The sequence below is a fragment of the Bos javanicus genome, chromosome 13, assembly GCF_032452875.1.
Source record: "Bos javanicus breed banteng chromosome 13, ARS-OSU_banteng_1.0, whole genome shotgun sequence".
Lineage (NCBI taxonomy): Eukaryota > Metazoa > Chordata > Mammalia > Artiodactyla > Bovidae > Bos > Bos javanicus.
Window position 1 is genome coordinate 22,224,971 of NC_083880.1, and position 21,379 is coordinate 22,246,349.

Here is a 21,379-nt window from a genome sequence, read left to right on the forward strand (position 1 = left end):
GACTAACTTGTCAGATGAAACTTCCTTTAAGGATAAGAAATCACATTCTAGTTAATTCTAGGGTTCATTTGATGTTAGTTTCTCTTTGTCCAGTTTAATTAAATTAGCTGGTCCTCTGCTTAACTAATAGCCTACGAGACATTGTAATGACCTGCACGTAATTTTGGAAAGAGCCCTGGAGTCAAATGATCTGGATTCTTTTCACTTGTTGGTCTTGTGACCTTCAAGAGGACTTTAAGTAACTGAGCCTTGATTTTCACATGGACAAAATGAAAATAAAAATACTTGCTATACCAGTGTCGAGGACAATTGAGGGAATCAAATTAAGTATAAAAAGATACATTATATGACAACAGAAATGCAAAAACCTTAAAGAATGCAAAGACAATTTGAAGCTAAATGCTTACACATAAAGTATAAATAAATAAAAATAAAATTTAAGGAAAAAAAAAACAAAGTCACAATTTCATTAAGTCATGAGTCTCTTTTTAAAATTAGATATCAGTATCAGTAACTTAATTAAAAGATTTTTAATCATAGTCTCTGGACTTTTTTCTTATACTGATGCATACCTTCTAAATCAATGAGTCTAAAATAAGATTCATTCACAGAGAAAAATAAAAGAAAATGGTAATAACATATTAAAGTCATTTACAATTCTCAAAATAGATCTCACATTTTCATTTGTATGTAAATAATAAAAAGACTCTCTTTTTAAAAATTCATGTAAATAGTGCATATTATTTAAATAGAAGACAATAATAGCAGGAAGTTGTCACGTGGTCAGCCTTTAACTTCAAAAAATTTTATAGGAACTAGAAGTGAGAAGAGATAGGGTAGCAAGAATTCTCTTCCATGATATGCCTACTTCAGCCCAGCATACATTGCAACAGTGAATCACATTAAATTTCTACGAGTGGTTAAATGCGAAAGCCAGCTGGTATTTTGTTATTAAAGACGTTCACCATGATTAACATCTATGCAGGTAATTATACTCTGTTCCACTGGTTTAAGACACTTCTTTCAGGGACAGTTTCTTCAGTTCAAAATGTAGGATGAAATGGAGTTCTCTGATGCTTTCTCTTAATGTAAAGAGAAACTATTTAAACAAAGAACCGAAAGAGTTTCAAGTTACTTAGAAACTATTTAAAAACAAAAAGCAGAAACAAAAACAAAACTTTTAAACTGTGAACATGATATTTTTAATTGTTAGATTTGAGGGCCTTAAGTTCAACAAATTTAATAACATTGTGAGCCAAAATGTACCATTAAGTTTAGGGGTTGGGGAGAAATGCTGCTGAGTATAAAATGAAAAAGGGAAATGAATTCTTATGCTGTATATGCTAAATATATTATTTTTTCCCTACTTAGAACACAAGCCACTTATAAATGTACCATTTATCCAGACCTTCACACATCACCTCATTTCTGATATCAAATGTCATGAGAATGCTGCCGAGAAGTTACAGGAAAAGCTGGTTCTAATATGTGGTTTATAATAACTAAATTTGAGAGAATCAAGCTAACCTCATCCACACTGAAAATATTTTTTTAAAAAACTAACTGCTATAAAGCTACTTATAGAGCTTCTAAGCTACAAGCCAAACATAAAATCAAAGTATTTCTCAAGTTTTTCAAGGAAATCTGGGTAATTTCATCCTTCAACATTAAATGGAAATAGTAACACTTTCCTGTTTTTAATGAAAACATAAAACTCTATTAGTAAAGGTCAAAGTGAAGGAAAGCGTAATGGATGAATAACTCAAACACTGAATTAGAGAATTAGTAGAGAATTATCAGTGCATATTTTCTGGGCTATTTCTTTTGCAGAACTATAGTAGGATCATACCTCCTTCAGAAGGTTGGTGATGTACTTTACATGTAAAAACTCTGGAGTCTTGTCTAAATCCATTGATGACCTTCCTTTAATATCCTTCTCAAAATCCTCTCTGTAAACTTTCTGTAAAATAAGACCACATAATTTTAAATTTAGAAAATACCAGTGACTGTTGAAAAGATAACAGAACAAGAGTTCCTGGAACAAAACTGATGTTTTTCTTATATAATTGTATCACCTCTGAGTCTTCTTACTAATAGGAAAATAACTCCAACCTTAACATAATATCTCAGATCACAAGCTGCCATCATTCCTAATACAGAAAGGCAACAGTAGCGTATATTAATCATGCATTTACATTCCAGGATTTCTTGGTGAGAGGAAAGTGAACTAGTACCGGGCAAAAATCAAGGAACCATGAGACCCGGATGGTACAAGGGTCCTCAGCGTGGGTGTTCCTGTGGCTGAACGGGGAAGTGGAGCACTGTAGGGCCGGGAGAGGATGCAGGTAAGCCCGAGACACCAGAACCTCCTTCTTCGTGTTGTTGTCAGAAAAGTAACATGATTTTTGAGACCTGTGTCTCTCAGGTACATTCACCTGACAATTTCATATAGTCTTAAACTTTCGGAGAAGCCAAATGGCTCCTGAAAGCAGAAACCTTTATCTGGGCTGTGGATCACTGACAACAAGACAGAGGGAAATTAATTTGAAATCTGGCACTAGCAATGACGGACACGAATGAGCACTAACAGCAACTAGCAATGAAAGAGAAGGAGGTGATGTGAAGGATACATACAATACTTTATATACTGTTCTCAAAATGCAGGCAAGGTGTTACGGACTGAACATGTCCCTCCAAAACCCATATGTTGAACCCCTACCTCCCCACCCACGGGATGACATTAGGAGGTGGGGCCTTCAGGTCGTGATGAGGATTATTAGATGAGGCCATCATACATGAGAGACTATGAATGGGATTCATGTCCTTCAAAGAGTCACTAACAAGCCTGCTTTCTTTCTCTCCCTGCTCTCCATCATGTGAGGATGCAAGAAGGCAGCAGTCTGCACCCCAGAATTCAGCATGCTGGCACCCTGACCTCAGACCTCCAGCCTCCATAACTATGAGAAATAAGTTTCTATTGCTTAAGCTCCCCAGTCTGTGGTACTTTGTTAGAGCAGCTCAAACAGACTAGAACAAAAGATATTCCAGTGAGCCATCCCATTAAATGTGAGTTTTTGTAGGGCTTTTGAATTTTGATCAAGTTTACCTACTCTGTCAATTCACTTAAAAAGAAGTGACTGACTCGGGTAAAACAGTCACTGAACCATTCTTGATCAAATTCCCCTTTATTGGCTCAAGAAAACACGAGATATGAAAAATATAAGTAATTATTTTCTCCTCTCTCCCCTGAAGAAGAAATTAAACAACTCTGAAATTCAACAAGCCACAGTATTCTACATGCCCTTTGTCTGAGAAGATGAATCGTAACCTTTCAACAAAGCACATGTAATGTTTACTAAATTCCTAGGAGGGTTTTGCTCTCTCTAGAAATGATCATTTCTTGGGAATTTCCTGGAGGTCCAGTGGTTAGGGCTCGGTGCTTTCACTGCCAAGGCCGGGGTTCAATTCCTGGTCAGAGAACAAAGAGCCCACAAGCCACTCAGTGCAGCCAAATAAAAAGAAGAAATAAATTATCATTTTGCCCTGTTTTGATGTTGTTTTTAAAAACTAGAAAAGATTTGCCCATTGAGGATGTCTGGAGTCTAGCACTGTGGTTGTAACCAGCTGATAGTAACTGCCCACTACTTCTGTCCCTTTGAAGTAAAAACTTGGTTGTACCCACAGAAATTGGATGTGTCTGTAGACAAACCATCTGTGTTTGGTGTCTGATTCCCCTCTGCCCACACTCACCCCTACTGCCCCCCTCAAAAAAAAAAAAAAAACAACAGAAGAAATCTCACTGGGGTAGACAGGAACCAGTGTCAGGTGACTATGTGGATGTGACCTAGCATTATCTTAAGTAGAGAAGTAAATGGATAAGTAGAAAAAAATAAACAACTTATAATTGATCTCTTGATGTCTTGAAACTTCCTTGAAACTTTCTGATATCACTGATTATTAGCCAGGGGTAGGGGGAGAATCAGTTAAATAAATTAACAGGAAAAAGGGAATCATTTATGACTTTTACCCATTAGCACTTATTAAATATGTAATTTTAGGTAAGACAATTAATTTCAGTGGATGCATTATCAGTCTAGGAATATACTTACCTAGCATCATTACCTTGAGAGGATTAAATGAGCCAACATATATAAAACATTCAGCCTGTCACCTAGCACAGTGTAAGTACTTAACAAATGTTAGCTCTAGTCTCATTACAAAAAAAAAAAAAAGGTAAGTAAAGGAACCAGCCCTTCATTTTCCTTTTAGTTTTTATCTGCTCATCATAATTTCACATGGACACAGCCTGAAAGTGTCAATTTTATCATCACAGAATGCAAGAGCTCACCTGGAAAACTGGGAAACTGAGGGCAAGGGAAAAAACATCAATGACCTGGACTAGATGCCTGGGTCTACAGCGTGGATTCCTTGGTCTGGCCAGTGCAGTATACTTTCTTCCGGATGCACGAAACCTTCTGAACCACTGTAATGGTTCCTTTCAATGATAAAACATCAAATTTGCACTAAACAGTTGATAGCAAAACAAAAAGACTCACCTCACTCTGCATCTTCTGAGCCTCCTTTGAAACTTGATATGACGGTGTCTCAACAAATTCAAGCATCGATTTCCCCTTATTTTTCTCATACTCTTCTTTGTACTTCACCTTCATTGAAAAAAAGTATAAATGGCACATAAAGCTCACAAGCCCTTATACAAAAAGAGCAAAGTAAAATAACTATATATGCAAAATCGACCACCCTGTTTTCTAAAAATCACAATATTCTGGCCATTTAGGTTGATCACTAGGTTCCCTGTGGTTAATAGGAAACCAGTAACATATTAAAGTTTTTAAGGGATATGAATGGTTTACGATTAAATAATGTAGTTCTAGGACATGTGTATGTAAACAGCTGGGATAGATAGATATATATCACACATGGGGTTATACATGTGTACACACATGCCATTAATATACACACATGTAAAGGTACATATATACATAGGTACATATACAGAGAGAGAGATAAGACACAGAGAGGCTGAGACAGAGGAAAAAAGAGACAAAGAGAGATCACTGTGATAACTCTGATGCCTATCAGTAAATCATGAACAAGAAGAAAACCAGAACTGTGACTGTCTTTCTGACAAAGGAAGGACAGTGTTCTTTAGGACTGCTGAATTTTCCCATTGACATTGAGTGAAACACACACACAGAGCTTTTATGTGACTTCCTTCAGTTTTGCTAAGCATTATTTAATCATATCATATCATGAATTATTTATTCATTATAACCAACCCTTATCTATTTTGGTTTATAAAATGATCAATATTTTCTATCTCCTAAAAACAAAAACTAGAATTATATTCTGCAAGCTGCAAGAGTGGTTGGCTTTTTTAGCAATACACCTTTTTAAATTAAATTCATAGTTTTGATCATGATTCATTTTATTAAGATATGTATTTTCACTAAAATCCTTATATATAAAAATTACTAATGAAATTGGTTCTTAAGATGCATTATAATAAAAATAATTTTAATGGTATTTAAATCCAAAAGAATCTCTTCAAAACAGAACTTTGTGGTAGCAGGACATATAACGAATTTTTTAATTCCTGTTTTTAGGAATATTTTTGTTTTAGAGAAGTATAATAGATCAGTGAAAGTGAACTATGAAAGTGAACACTATGTTAGGGTAAAATTTTGTGGGGAAACGAAATAAAAATAAAAATGAAAAGAGAAAAAAATGTATACTTCCAACCTTAAAGGACAGCTGGTTTGTATATTTTTTAAATAAATGAAGGTAGGTATCAAATCATTATGGAATTTATGTTCCATGGGGTATATTTAAAAGTGATTTAAATTTTATCTTAATAGATGCTGGAAATAATATTTTTTCAATTACTGAAATTCAGAATTTAAAAAGTTATCAACTTTAATGTATTCAAGGAAAAAGATATTTTTAAAAGTTTCTTTCAGAGAGTACATAGAATTTCATAGTTGAAAGAAACATGAAGGCAGAATACACTGCTAAGATAATTTCCCATTTTTAATACACTTACAACTGAGCTGAAAAATTATAATAAACTTTATGCCTGGAAAATTATACTTTTGCAGCTCAAAATGACCAGTACACTATAAAAGTTTTCATTATTATGAGATGTGACCATTAATTAATTAACTCATATCTTGTAAGTTTTTGATTGTGTATAGTAACTATAATATTATGAAATGCCTGCCTGTCGAAACATGGTTCAAGCTTCCCTAACCTAATAAACACAGAGAGAACAGAGTCTGAGACTTTTCTCACGATGCACGTCCTTCCCAGCAGCTACGCGTTCTCGGTGGAGGTGCTGGCAGTGATGCTGCTGAGTCCAGGCAGGGGCGGCCTCGTACCTGACTCTGGAGCATGGCATTGCCTTTATGGTGCAGGTGTTCCGCAGCGTCCACATCAAAATGATACAGGCCTTTGTTTTCCTCAAAAACCTTTCTATATTCTCGCTAAAAAAAATAAATAAATAAAATAAAGTAAGACTAGAAGGGTCTGTTAAAAGCAACTGCTACTTAGGAGGGCACACTGAAAATGCAAGCAAACAAGAGCTGCAAAGCTGCCACTAAGTTCCCATCTGCTGTCCACTGGCCGTGTAGATTGCCGACCCTGAGCTAAAGCGACAGTGGGAGATAGACCAGCTCTAGGTGGTCCATGCGAACAGCATCTAAAACACTCAAGAGAAGCAGAGGACTACTGGCTCTAAACACAGCATAAATAATATCTGCAGCACTGGGAAGTGACAGTGGAAAAACCCATAACGTGTGTGAACAGGCAAAGTGGCAAAAGAAAGGCAGTTTGTCTTGCCCTTATCCTAGAACAGAAATGTGTTTATTAATAACTGCATCTGCAAGAAAAGAAGAACAGATGAAAGCAAAGCTGGAGTCAGGAAAGGAAAAAAAAAGTTGTATGTAATGGATCATAAGGAAAATGAGAGGGAGAGAAATCATTCAACTAACTTTCCTAAAAGGACAAGATAGGAGGTGGCCGAAAGAGAAACCAAGGAATTTGGGTATGGTTGGTTGAATTCTTAAGGTGAAGAAAATTTTTAAGGATTAAGACACTTTTTAGACATACAGACAAAAAGGTGAATTTGGAAGAGAACAGAATGGATAAGAATACCAAATTTGGCAAGTGTAGGACTCTAAACACAGCAGGCAGCAAAAAGACAAACATTGCTTTATGATTTTTACCCCTGGAGATTGGACACTTAGTAATTTTGCCTTATTTGGAAGACTTTTAGAGGTACATGGTAACTCTCAAAGACTCAGATATACAGAGACTTAAGCTAGAGTTGGTCACTTTAGACAGTGAGGATTTCAATGAAAATGGCAATTTAGTGTAGCGTGGAGGGAGAAGTAAGCAGCATTAGAAAGGGAGCGGGAACAAGCTAGGACACTTAGGCCTAGGATACGCTCCAGTGATCCAGAGTGAAACAGAGGAGGCCTCAGTGCCAAGGATGGGAAGGACGGAAGGTCCGAGGGGCCTACACAGGAAAACTGCTTTCCCTAGGGACACAGCAAGGTCCCCAGAGGCATTTTCAGTCAATTAGGGAACTAAGACACGCATCGCCCAAACTCTAACCAGAATACTTTAAGGGAGAAGAGCACCCCCAGGAATCTCATGAAAATGCTCACATAGTACATCTTGACCAAAGAGAATAAGTTCTGAATTTTAGCTTCTCTGCTAATTTTTCTAAAAGATAATTTCAAATAATAACAACATACTTAGAGATGTCATGATTTAATTAGAAGTAATTTTATAAAATAGATATGAAATGCATGTAACAAGCTAGGATACATTCCATTACTAAGTTAAAATCCAGAACTAATAAAGTCTAGAATTGTATCTGGAATAATGTTTATAGATTGAGAAAAGGTCAAAAAATACTGCCTGTCACTTAATGATCTATTTTAGTTACAGAGAATTTCAGAAACTCCTGTTTTAAAACCAAAGAAAATCACCCTCTTTGAACTAAGATCTGCAAAAGAATGATCAATACTTGCTTTTTCTTAGGTAAGAGTCTCTGTTGCCTCCTAGTGGAAGTTATACAGAGTAACACAATATACACTTTTTTAATTTATGCAAAGTTACAAAAAAAAAAAAAAACCTGAAAGCTAACAGTGTTCTATTTCTCAAAGAAAAATATCCCCTCCAGTTTAATCAGTATGGTTGTACAAACTAATAAGGCACTAATTTTACTCTGCACAGTAAAATTTTTCAAATTACGATTTATATCCAAGACATTTAGAGGTCTTTAAAAACCAGCCATTTATAACAAACTGACAACTAATTCTGGTAGAATGCCTGTTTAAGCATTCTCTTACTCAATCTTTTACTAAAATTAAGTTGCCTTTATAAATCAACAAAATTCTCATTCTCTTTACATAAAAATTTAAAAGAAGGCAATTCTGACATATAATAAATTTGAATCAATGTAATATCGTGCAACTTTAATAAGTAGAGACTTCAGAGCAACACCTTTTTTGACTCAAATTTTCTCTTCATGAAGCAACTGGTCAGTTACAATTTTTCTATGGAGAAAAAATATGATCTAGAAAAAATGAAGGTTTAAACTTTACAAGTGGTAAATAAAACAACTGTAATATATGAATTTGATGGGTTTTCTCAAAGAGAAAATAGAAACAATTACTATTACTGTTTTTCACCACTACTATAAAATAAAGGTCAATATTTTCAAAAAGAAATATTGCCTATGAGTGGCCTACATTTTTCATGGTAATCCAAATTTTTGAATTACGACCATGACATTTTTGCTGACTTATTTATACATGAATCCTCACATCCGAAGGAAATTAACCCACACAGGGATGAGGAAGAGTCAAGGTCAAACGTGACTGCAGTGATCAAGCTGGATGAGCAAAAACTACCTATGAAGAAAGCAGAGGATCAGATCTCAGAAACACACGGATTTTTAGAAGCACATCTCTGAGTCGTGGTTAAAAATGTGCAACTGAAGCAGAGTCGCTCAAGAAACAGGAGCGTCTGTACAGAGGAGGATGAGCATTGAAATGGCAGGACAGCAGGAATTAAGTGTCCAGGGACCGAGTCTAATTCTGCACCTGACAGTCTCCCAACCTTCATCCCTGCTCAACAGATGGGAAGAATAATGGGTTGCTTTTCCTCCAAAGACCAGTGATAATTAATTAATTTCCTCCATAAATATGAATTCACACAGATAACATTTCAAGAAGAGGATTACAAAATAATGAACAGAAGTTTCAACATATCAAAACCAAATGTAGACATTTTTAAACCTGAACTGAAGTTGTTATCTCATTATTTAATGGTTTGGGAAGCAGGTTATAACTACAGAGTTTTCTCATCCATGACTGTGGGCACATCTCCTGAAGAAGACTGTTTTCACTTTTTAACATTCTTTGACAATATACTTTGCCATTAAATCTGTGCCTGATCCAAGACAGATATATAATAAATGCAGATAATTTTTGAGTGAGTCATTATTAAAATAGGCATAGAAATAACTTGAGGTCAAATTAGACTTCATCATCCTGACATGGGACATTCTGAGGCGTAGAAAACAGAGGCACAGGTGAGCCAGGGTCATCAGTAATGAGAGCCAGTGACATCAGGGTTCAGACGCACTGTGTGTTGGAAAGAGCATCAAGAGCCAAGTTCTGATGCAATGGGCCACGGGAGCAGACACAAATATTTTAATTAGGACACCCTCCCCTCCTTGTTGTGTTGAAGAAAACACGGAAACCTTCACAAGACTAAAAGTACAGCAGCAGTGCAAACACTCTTGAGATTTATTTTTAGAGAAGGCATAATTCAGACTAAGACAACTTTTATGCTACTGAGACCTTCTGAGTACCAGACACTCTGCTCTGGCCTGCATAAAAGATCGCTGACTTAAGAGCCTGACCTCCAAGTGACGTCAATCTACTACAAAGAAAGGGGAAGGAGAAAGACAGAAAGGATGCTCACATAAACACTTGGAAGAGTAGCTATTCCACAAAAAAGTTTGTATTCAAGAGATATTAAAGAGCCAGCTTTGTAAAGCAACAGCCTGGGTGGGATTTAAGCAACAGACACTAGTTTCCATGAAGTTAGTTACTGAGGGGGCAGTGAAGGCCAGGCTCGCTTTAGCAAGCAGGTGCGCTCATAAGCACTCAGAAGTGTGGGCGCCACGGAGTCACAGGTCTACACTAGCCAACAAACGACCACTTACTTCGCTTAGCATTTTGCTGACTTTCAAAGCGTGGTCTAAGAACAAGTTTGGGAGACCTGAAACTGGATCATGCATATTCTGAATGTCTTTCTTGTACTTCACCTATGAAAATAACACGAAACAAAATACCATCTAGGAGAAGAAAATACTATGCTTTTGCATTAAGCCCATTATTATTTTAAACACAACGAAGTATTATTTGGGCTTCCCTGGTAGCTCATCGGTTAAAGCATCTGCCCGCAATGCGGGAGACCTGGGTTCGATCCCTGGGTTGGAAAGATCCCCTGGAAAAGGAAATGGCAACACACTCCAGTATTCTTGCCTGGAGAATCCCATGGGTGGAGGAGCCTGGTGGGCTACAGTCCACGGGGTTGCAGAGTCGGGGTTGCAAAGAGTCGGACACGACTGAGCGACTTCACTTTCACTTTCTAAGTATTATTTAACGGTACTAAATTAAATGAATTCACAAGTAGCCACTAGATGGTGCTCATTTACTACTGAATGAATAAAAGTTCTTCCCAGGTACTTGAAAGTATTTTGATAACTCCTTTTATTGTTTATGTGCTCAGAAAGGGTGATGTTAACAGAAACAAGTAACTTTAACTGAAACTCTACTTTCAGAAAATAAAGAAAATAGAAGCTTCACTCTTTAGAAATTACCACTGTCTTCCAATTATATTTTGTGTCAATTTTAGAACCTTTGGTAGTTTTAATCCTATTACTATGTAGACCTTTTCAATCAAATGTTTTGGAAATAAAAAATGTTAATAACAGAAAACATCAAGCACTTACTGTGATGTTTAAACTTTTCTGTGTAAACACTTTATATGTATTAAGTACGCTCCACAATCTTAGCAAGTAAACATTTAAAGTATGCTCATTTTACAGAGGAGGAAACTGAGACACAGAAAGACGGAAGTGTAATATCAGGTGGTGGAGCAAGATTCAAATCCAGACAACCGATTCGAAACCTTGAGCTTTCAATACCATGCTGGAGGTTCTTTTAAGTATATTCCTGCCCTATTTGCTTTATGCTTGTACACACACAAAAATAATCAAATAAGAAAAAATGAATTATTAGAATATTCCCAAAGGTCCTAAAAGACGGAAACACCCATTTCAATTGCTGGTAACAAAATCTGGTTAATGAACACAAATTATAGTACCTTCTAAACAGGAATGAAAGTAAAATATACTAAGTCCCCCAGATACAATGGGAGTTGAAAGGTTTAAATGCTCTAACAAAGGAACAGTTCAAACTTAATATTTAAAAAAGTATTCTATGTCTCATTCAACTATAGTAAAGTAATTAATTTTTTCTATGTATGTTTTTATACTCTTCCTAATTCTAATAAAAGTTATCTTTTCTTATAAATTGAAACTTCATTTTTAAAGATATGAAATGAAAACAAATCTTATGAAGAGGTATTTCACAGAATTTACATAAGAGATAAGAAAGAAATTGTAAGCTATCTCAAGTACAATTTCTGGAAATTTCCTTGTAATATACTACTATGTTCCAGGTATATTTTACAATCTTCACAATTTCATGAGCATAATTGCATTTGCTAACTATTGTCATAATCATTAATTTATGATACTACACAGTTTTTCTGAAAAACTCTATAATCTATTTCCACTCTTGATCAGCTATAATACTAATAGTTTTGCTAATAAAACTATTCCTATTAATGAGTAATCAGTAACACTTTTTTCCCCCCAGAAAAGCTTCAAGAAAATAGGCTTCAGTGTTTTCTAAAATTATTTGGAAATTACATGATCTTGATTAAGTATCACAATTACCACACAGCCAAGTCTATCAAAACAAGAATCAAAACATACTGAAAATAATATTCTGCAAATTGCCATTCATGAGGCAGAAAGCAACTTACATTGCTCGCCAGGGCAGTGGCCAGCTGACTTTGCCTAAAAGAAGCACTTTCAAGAGGATTGTAAAGATGTTTCTTATCCTTCATTTCACTATCAAATTTTTCTTTGTATTTAATCTGCCATAAAGGAAAAAAAAAAACAGGAAAAATTACATAGCACATTTACCTTCAAGCTTTCAAAGCAACACATTTGATTTCTAATTATATCAGATAAAAGCTACCTTAAAAATGTATGGCAGCAGAGTTTAAATACCTAGTATTTTCCCCCCATATAAAGCTTAATTAGGCATAAAGGGTTTTTTTTTTTAATTAAAAAAACACCTCTACTTGAACATGGATCATAAATGCAATTAGGCATGAACTCAAATCCTATTAACAAGAATTATATAGAATCTCGGGATTTTAAATGTCAGTTTCCATTTCTGCATTCCTAACATCTATGATCAATTAGAAATCGAGACCATAAATGTCTTAACATCTATCACATTTAGAAAACAGGTCCCAAATATTAGAATTTGAATACGAATTTTCCTAAAAGAATGACTGCAAATGCAAGACAGAGCTCCTACCATGGTTTTTCTCATCATTTCCCACTTATTAAAAAACTCATTGTTAGGGATTACGTATTCTGAAACATCCTGGGCCTATTTAATGTCATCTATTACTTCTCTGCTTTCACTCCACATTAGTGTTCAGTGGCAGAACCATCTCCAACTTTCACTGTGGATTTTTTTTTTTTTTAACTAGTCTTAAGGTAACCAAATGTCTTCCCTTGTGGCTCAGATGGTAAAGAATCTGCCTGCAAAGCAGGAGACCAGGGTTTAATCCTTGGTTCAAGAAGATCTCCTGGAGGAGAGAATGGCAACCCACTCCAGTGTTCTTGCCTAGAGAGTTCCATGGACAGAGGAGCCTGGTGGGCTACAGTCCATGGGCTGCAAAGAGTCGAACACAACTAGACAATTCTTTACTAAAATAAAACAAAAATAGCTAGTCTCATTTATTTAATTATTTAAATGCTTTAATTGCTGTAGCCAGGAAAGGATGCAGGCAGGCAAAAGCAAAAGTAAGCTGTTTTGCCCTTTTATATCTTATTATGATTCTTACACTATCTTATTTCTTTCTTTACAACATTCAGAATGCACATTTATCCATACATCCTAAGACTCTGCCTTGCAGAAACCTTTAGAAAAAAGACAGTTTGGGAACGGCTCATATTACTCTTTGAATCTAGTGTGTACTGGGTGACGGTCTCCCTCAGGGATACACGCTGATACCTCCAGGAGGGAGCTGGTAAAAATCCTGATGGGAATACATTTGGAAAACATTTCAAGACGGTTCACATGCAATAGTTTCTGTTGCAGTTTCATTTGCTAATAATACTTTTTGATCATCATATTATCTTATAATTTCAAGCAAAATCTCACTTATTATAATTAATAGGCGAGGCCTCCCTAAAACAAGAAAAGCTTCAAGTTTTAGATTATTTTATCTTGAAATCAGGGACACCACCACCAATGCAGTCAATTTAGATCTCCTTCACTACTGTCCAGAGTAACTGGCACCAAAGCCAGATCCTCTCTACCTGGTCCTCTGCTAAACACGCAATTCCACTCCTCAATACCCCGCTGCTGTGGCGCTTTTCACAACATTCTAATCTGTGTTTTCGTCTCTTCTAGGTTTTAGTGCGTGACAGGTATTCACTTGACTATGGTTGTAGACGCTCTGAACTGACTTCCCCTAGAATGGCACTCCCGATTCAGCCATATCCACCAACACTGTCCAGCGATCAAGGAAAACATTCTGCCCGATGCTGTGGTGCCAGGAACACTCTCAGCTGGTAGTTCTTTCCATCCAATCAACTGATCCTGCTGTGTAACATGGGCTCGAATCAAGTATCCTTTCAGTCACTCATAAGTCCCCAACCTCAGCCACCACGAGTGTCTTAGTTATTAGCTAAGTGGCAAGAATAGGTTCCATGATCCTTGAGCACAGAGAGTGCATCATTTTGCCTTTGTACCCCCTGTAGTTCTCAGCACCATTACACTAAGCCCAGAGGCAACATGGAAGGAAGCATTACTTGGGAATGTCAGGTCCCACTGAACCCCGCTGCTATGGCAGGGATCCTGGTCTTTTATAAGCCCAAGCAGAAGTGAGTTCAAGCGTGTATGTGACTCCATCAGATTTGCTTTTGGAAGAGATTACCAGCTCCAGGCCTGATGGGAGTGTGTCTGGGCTCACATCAGCATTCCCAAACTCAGGCAGGAAATCCATCCTAACTCAAAATAGGAATCCAACGCAGGCTCAATGTTTAATGAATACAGGAAGGAAGGAATCATCATCAGTGAACCGGTTACAGTTTTTTCAGAAATATACATTTACTTGGAAAGAGCAAACGCCAGGTTTAATAACAGTTGAGAATGTGTCAGACAAATTCCCAAGGTAACACTCCCACTCTGTTGTGTCTGCTCCTAGTGTAACTGTGCAGAGGACTACTGGGGGTAGCACAAAGGTAGAATGATGCACCCTCTGTGCTCAAGCATCGTGTAGCCTATTCTTGCCATTTAGCTAATGTATAATTAAGACACTCATGTTATACCTGAGGTTTAAGAATATGAATAACTGAAAGAAAAGTTGATGCAAGCCAGCACTGCTCAGCTGAATTAATTGATTAGATTTAAATACTTCAATACAAACAGAACCCTGAGTTTTTCCACGTGATGTTTTATAGGACAAACTTTAGTAACCTATTTTTTAAGTAGAATATTTTCATTGATTTCTGAAAGATACAGAAGATAAATCAGAAGTATATTTTTACAAGTATATTGTTGTGAATAGTAACCTATTGTTAAAGGTGAGTTTTCCCTGGAAATACAAGATTAGACTATTTTCTAAGTTTTGGACATAGTTGAATTATCTGCTCTCCCATTAAACAGTGAGCAGGAAATGGATTTCTATTCATTTTTGTATCCCTAGTACCCAACACAGTACTTTGAATGGATCTGGCACTTAATATATGTTCTCTAAAGAAATGTATAGATTAATGATGAAAATGATAAGCAATCAACCATCTTTTCACACCCTCAGATAGGTGTTGGAACTATAATACTCTAATTTCCCAAATCTGTTCCCCCAACACACAATCCCCAGAGTCATTGCTAAACTGACTTGAACAACAGTCTATTGAGAAGAGAAAAAAAGGTAAAAGGAAATGAAAAACAATAGATATAAAAATAATATATTACATCTATATTATACTAAATACATATAAATATGTATTTTAAAAGTATGGTAGTTCCTGCCACACTTTTCCTCATTAACTAATTCATTTAGGAATTACTTATCTAGTGCACATTCTGCATCACTTACTACCCTTAAAGAGTGCTATACTGGAAGAGATTTGGGAATCGGAGGGAAACTGTCTTCAAATATTTGCAAAAATAGAAAAACAGCATTTGTTCTGCAACCAAAGGTAAAGTTGGTGTTGACAGGTAGAAGCTGTAGCCAACAAGACTTCTGCCGATTATAACACAAGTTTTCTATCAGCTGATCTGTCCACCAGTAGAACTATCTTCTGCTTTCCTGCTCAATTACTGCTCCCTACCTCCTCCCAATGGAGAAGGCAATGGCACCCCACTGCAGTACTCTTGCCTGGAAAATCCCATGGACGGAGGAGCCTGGTGGGCTGCAATCCATGGGGTCACTACAAATCGGACACGACTGAGCGACTTCACTTTCACTTTTCATTTTCATGCATTGGAGGAGCAACTGGCAACCCACTCCAGAATTCTTGCCTGGAGAATCCCAGGGACGGGGGAGCCTGGTGGGCTGCCGTCTATGGGGTCGCACAGAGTCAGACACAACTGAAGTGACTTAGCAGCAGCAGCAGCAGCACCTCCTCCCAATGTTCACCTGAATAATTTCTACACATCTTGCAGTTGCCCAAATGTAACTTCTTTCTGTAAGCCCTCTCTGACCTTCCAATCTAGAATACTTGCTGCTGATACATTTTTGAATCACTCCACATTTATGTGGTCCCTCATCATGCATTGCTGCCATTATTTGTAAAACTGTCCCTGGCTTTTGGTCTCCCCCATTAGACTCTAAGTTCAGTGAAGGTATGGGCTATATCTTTCCTGTTCACCCTTGAAAATCTAACCCCAAGGATGTAATATCTGTTCAGTAACTGTTTTGCTTGAATGAATAAATGGATGGATTACATTGAGAAGGGGTCATTTCATTGAAAATCAGGACCAGATAACTTCCATAGTGTCACCAAATTTTTTAATAGCCTTGTAATAGATTTTTATGAAAACTTTATTCTTAAAGTTATGCCTGGGGCTATAGACCTTAAAATTTGAGTTTTAAAATGGAAATAACCTTTCCAGGTTATTTAAAGATTAATTATTTAAAGTGTACCTGTCCTCCATGTACTTCTAGTGAGTTTAATAATCAGCAAAGTACTGTGAAATTTATCTTATCCTAAACTTCAGAACTCTGCGTTATCTGATTCAAAAGGTAACTAAAGAACAAGAATGCAAGAGTTTCCCTCATTAATTAACAAAAAAAGTAAAATAACTGAATTCCATAAAAAATACATTTACCAGACGCTGACACTCAATTCTCTTATCTTGCTGTAAGGTTTGCACATAAATGAACTAAGAAAATAGCCAAATAGTTCAAACAGGTCCTATCCACTCACCTTCTGACTGGTTCACTCACTAACTACAAACACACAGAACATTCTATCTTACCATCAATCCACGGTTCACACATCTAAGTATCCACCTGCTCACGCACACTTGCATCTCCTAAGAGATCAGGATGCTTTCCTTTCATTATAATGGGTGACTCAACCATGGAAAATGGTATTTTTCCTTCTGGTTTCAAGACCACTTGAGACAAGAGGAAATAGGTGTTGGGTGCCTTTGCTATGACTTCCCTGGTGGCTCAGACAGTAAAGCATCTGCCTACAGTGCGGGAGACCTGGTTCGATCCCTGGGTCAGGAAGATGCTCTGGAGAAGGAAATGGCAACCCACTCCAGTACTCTCGCCTGGAACTATGGTTTTAAGGCACAATGTTACCCCTTACACATAAATCAATCACTTTGGAAACAAACGAAAAGTTCCACCTATGACTGATTTTACTCATATTATAAATATCATATCCAATGGTCCTGATCTACCAACTTTTTGAAAAATACAGGGTAGGCAAATGGGATGAAACTTAAAAGTTTAGTAAGGAAGTTTCACAGACTTAGCAGAACTTTCAGAGGTTCAAACTAGGAGAAAACACTAGAATTGCTCAACCGCAATGACTGAATTTAACCTAGCCCCTCATAACTGCATCCAGGCAGGGCTGTGTTTAAATGGCTAAAGTCTGATTTCCCAACTCAGTCGTTCAAAGCTTTCAGCACAAGGGGTACTGGGCTTCATGGCATCACCTATGGCTCAGATTCACAAAGGGCCAGAAGAGCAGAAAAAGAGCAGACCCTGAATGAAAGCTTTTCATCAGAGCCACAGAAGAAAATGATAGGAAAGAAATGGGAACCTGGACAAGTGCACTTAATTACCAGTGAACACTAAAAGTAAACAACAACACAATGCCACACATCCACGGAAGTAACTGCCTCCAATTTTGGATGAAACTGAACTAAAGGCTGCGGAGGGGGAGAGTGAAATCAGATTTTTACGTAGAAGTCATCATAAATCGGTGTGTCTAAGTCTGAATTTTACACAAAATATACCCTGCCCTTATTTTCATGACAAAATAATATTTTACTGACTTTGTATCAAATGTGAATGATCTAGAGAAATGTGTTTAATTGGTCTCTACGTATTTCTTGAAAGCCTAGTCTGTGCCATTAATGCCATTAAACCCTGTCCCCACAGAGCCTGTTGAGTGCTAGTGAAGCAGATATTTAATACACACACACATACCTTTATATGACTATTACACACTGTGTTAAGAACTATAAAGAAAAGCAGAATAAAGAGGAATAGAGCAATAGAATTTAAATCAGCAAGTCAAGGATGTGACATGTAAGCCAACAGTTTGGGGGAAGGAGGTTGGAAGGGTGTGTGCTTGCCCAGAATCGGAGATCCTTCAAGCCAATTAATACCCTTTACAATTGAAGAACAATACTTATTATTCAGTTTTAACAGCAACCTAAGAAGTAACGTTTAGGTTTAAAACCCACTCTTTTAAATACATCACATGCAATTTTAGAACAAATACTAATTATTATATAAATTTTTCTCTGATGTTATAAAACTAAAGGTATTTCATTCATCACATAAACAAATTTCAATTTATAAATTAAGATGATAAATGAATATGTTAACAAAACAACCACTCAGAAGAATTTGTTTTAAGATGATGACTTCAATAACTACTACCCTAATACTTAAGATACTTATAAATATACCTCTTTATCTTGGCAGGTGAGATTTCACTTTTATTGTTTACTGATTTTCTTTTCATTACTTGGCTATTATTTTATGTTCCCCCAGACTTTAGAAAAGGAAAGTTTACAACTACAGAAGCAAAGCTATTGAACAAGTTAACATAGGAATGAGCTTTGTTTCCATTCATTACCTTTTCTGGATTCAGTCCCACAGAGCTCAGTTTCCAGATAAAATGGGAGAATTGTGCCCTCTCGCTTCCTCCTTGTGTCTTGTCATCAGGGTGTCTTATCTCTCCACACCACGGGCACTGTCCATCATCGCCTGCTCTCTCACAATCCTGTCTTGCCCTTTCCCCCTGGCATCCTGCATTCTGCCTCTAGCTTCCCAGCTTACTACATTCCTAAATTATTTCCCTTCTGCATATTTGCTTGCCTTTGTGTGCCCCTCTATTCATAATCTGTCATTAGGAGCAAGAGAATACATGATCTTCAAAGTTGTCAATGAAAATAAGAAACTACACTTTCTGCCTTTGCTTTTAGTCAACACACCTGAAAACACAAAAGATCATACTGAGTTCATTCCAGAAGTTCTGAATATTCATCTGCCCAGTTTCTCCCTTTTCTGATGAATTTATACACCATGAGATCAGCAAAAAGTTCACGAAAAAACGAAGATGACAGATACAGTGTAACTTGCAAATTACAATCTGCTTAAATATCTGATCATTCAGCTGTTAAATGATTTGAGATTTTTTTTAAGTCTGCCTAAAAAAAAGTGCGAGCATGCTCAGTTAGTTCAGTCGTGTCTGACTATGTGACACCATGGACCTTAGCCCACCAGGCTCCTCTGTCCATGGAATTTCCCAGGCAAGAATACTGGAGTGGGTTGCCATTTCCTTCTCCAGGGGATTGTCCCAACCCAGGGATCAAACCCAAATCTCCTGCATTGGCAGACAAATTTTTTACCACTGAGCCACCTGGGAAGCCCCTAAAAGTTTTTCTAAGGACTCGCAAATAAAACTGTGAAGGAAAAAATTTAAGACTGAAATCTAAGAGCCAGTCTTACTATACTTCATTTTGTGCATGAATTCATTTAAAAAAAAAAAAAAAAGCAGAGTGGAAAATTCTTCTGGATAGCTACGGTAAAATTATTCCTTGGAAATGATGCAGTGTTTCTATGGGTCAGGCAATATTTTAAGTTGCTCACAGTAGTTCATTTAATCCTCAAAACAACCCTAAGAAGCAGTACTGCTCCATGTCATTTTACAGGTCAGGAAACTGCAGATGGAGAAATTAAGCCACCTGTCCAAAGTCACTCGATGAGCCAGCAGCAAAACCAGGAGCTCAGGGGTCCAGCTCCACAGCCCTTTTATTAATGACTCAGCCAAGCTGCACAGCTTTTCTACACCACCAATTGACCTCTGTGCTCCCAGAAAAGGCTGAAATCCTAAGTCAGAAAATCTAAAGCGATACTGGAAGAGCTACCAGGTGCGTACCAACACCCACTTCAGCAAGTGTTGTTTGGACTGAGAAAAGCTCGGAATCACGGCCCTTCTCAGGCCCTCCAGAGCTAAGAACACAGCAGGTCTTCTCAATTGTCCAGATACTATTTTATGTTCTTCAGTTAGATTTTATAGTTCTCCTCATTTACGTTTCTCCGTTTTGAAATGTAACCCAATTAAGACATTTGCAACTTGAAGAAAGGACATTTTCAAAGTTGAAAACACTATATACATGCATAAAAATTACTGTTTGCTGTCATTGTTGACTTTATAAATGTTACCTTTTTCCATTAAAAAGCTCCATTAGAGCTTCTGGATCTCCAATTTTAAGAATAATTCTGTTATCCTTATGTAGTATATACAGTCTCCTGGATTTTCTTTTAAGATTTTAAAATCATTTTTTTGTTTACATTCATATCTTTAAACCATCTGGAATTTATTTCGTAGATGGTTTGAGATTCAGGTCCAATTTTATTTTTACCCTGAAGGATGGCCAGTTATGTCAGCACCATTTATTAACTAATACAACTTTTTCCCACTGACTTAAACCAAAACTTTTATCACATATTAAATTCTTATACACATTAGAGTCTATTTCAGGATTCCCTAGTCTAACCTACTGATTATTTTATCTCTTATATATCAATTCCATATTGATTTAATTTCAGTGGTTTTATACTATGTAACTCACAATGTAAGTTCCCCTTCACTGGTCTTTAATACTTTTGAAGGCTATTTTCAGGCATTCCTTGCCATTCAAACTCTAAAATCATTTATCCATACTTCAAAAAAACTATTGGATTCTAACTGAAATTGCATGATATTTAAGTATTAATTTGGGGAAAGTTGTAATTTTTATCTATTGACATGTTCAGGCAAAAATATGGCATGTCTGTACACTTCTTCAGATCCTTTTAATAATTTCAGTGTTTTCTTCATTGTCATTACCTAGTTTCAAATGTGTGATTAAAGCACTTAAACATTGAGAAAATTGTCGTTTTCCTTACTAAGTTAAAAATTCTGTTTATGAACATATAGATAGAAATTTAATTATTCATCTAATCTAATCTAATTGATATGACTATTGCTAAGTTCCAGAAATTCTAGGAAATGTGACAAAATGGCTGAACTCATTGGAAAAAGCTAGAATTTGAGCCAGGAGAAAAGAACACTTAGTTTCATGCTCAAAATGACATATTTTATCCCTTAGTGAAATTTACAATTATTGTAATCCTATCTGATATGGTTACAGGAACATTATCTTTGTATATGCTTGCCATTAAAGACATTATCTAAAGTAAAATATTTTTCAGTGCTGCTAGA

The 21,379-nt window shown here is 36.5% G+C and overlaps 1 protein-coding gene across 8 annotated transcripts in view; it reads right to left on the minus strand.

The window, feature by feature from the left end:
- Positions 1-21,379, minus strand: part of NEBL (nebulette) — a 378,681-nt gene that overhangs the window by 67,046 nt on the left and 290,256 nt on the right. For 4 of the 8 annotated variants that reach the window (XM_061435956.1, XM_061435959.1, XM_061435957.1 and 1 more), the window contains 5 exons: positions 12,154-12,267; positions 10,262-10,363; positions 6,396-6,500; positions 4,557-4,664; positions 1,850-1,960 (listed from right to left, as the gene is read on the minus strand). The exons of 2 other annotated variants lie outside the window; for them this stretch is intronic. In XM_061435956.1, the coding sequence (XP_061291940.1) occupies positions 1,850-1,960; positions 4,557-4,664; positions 6,396-6,500; positions 10,262-10,363; positions 12,154-12,267 (540 nt within the window). The remainder of the gene's footprint in view (positions 1-1,849; positions 1,961-4,556; positions 4,665-6,395; positions 6,501-10,261; positions 10,364-12,153; positions 12,268-21,379) is intronic. 2 more of the 8 variants (XM_061435954.1, XM_061435958.1) reach the window with 2 other exon arrangements.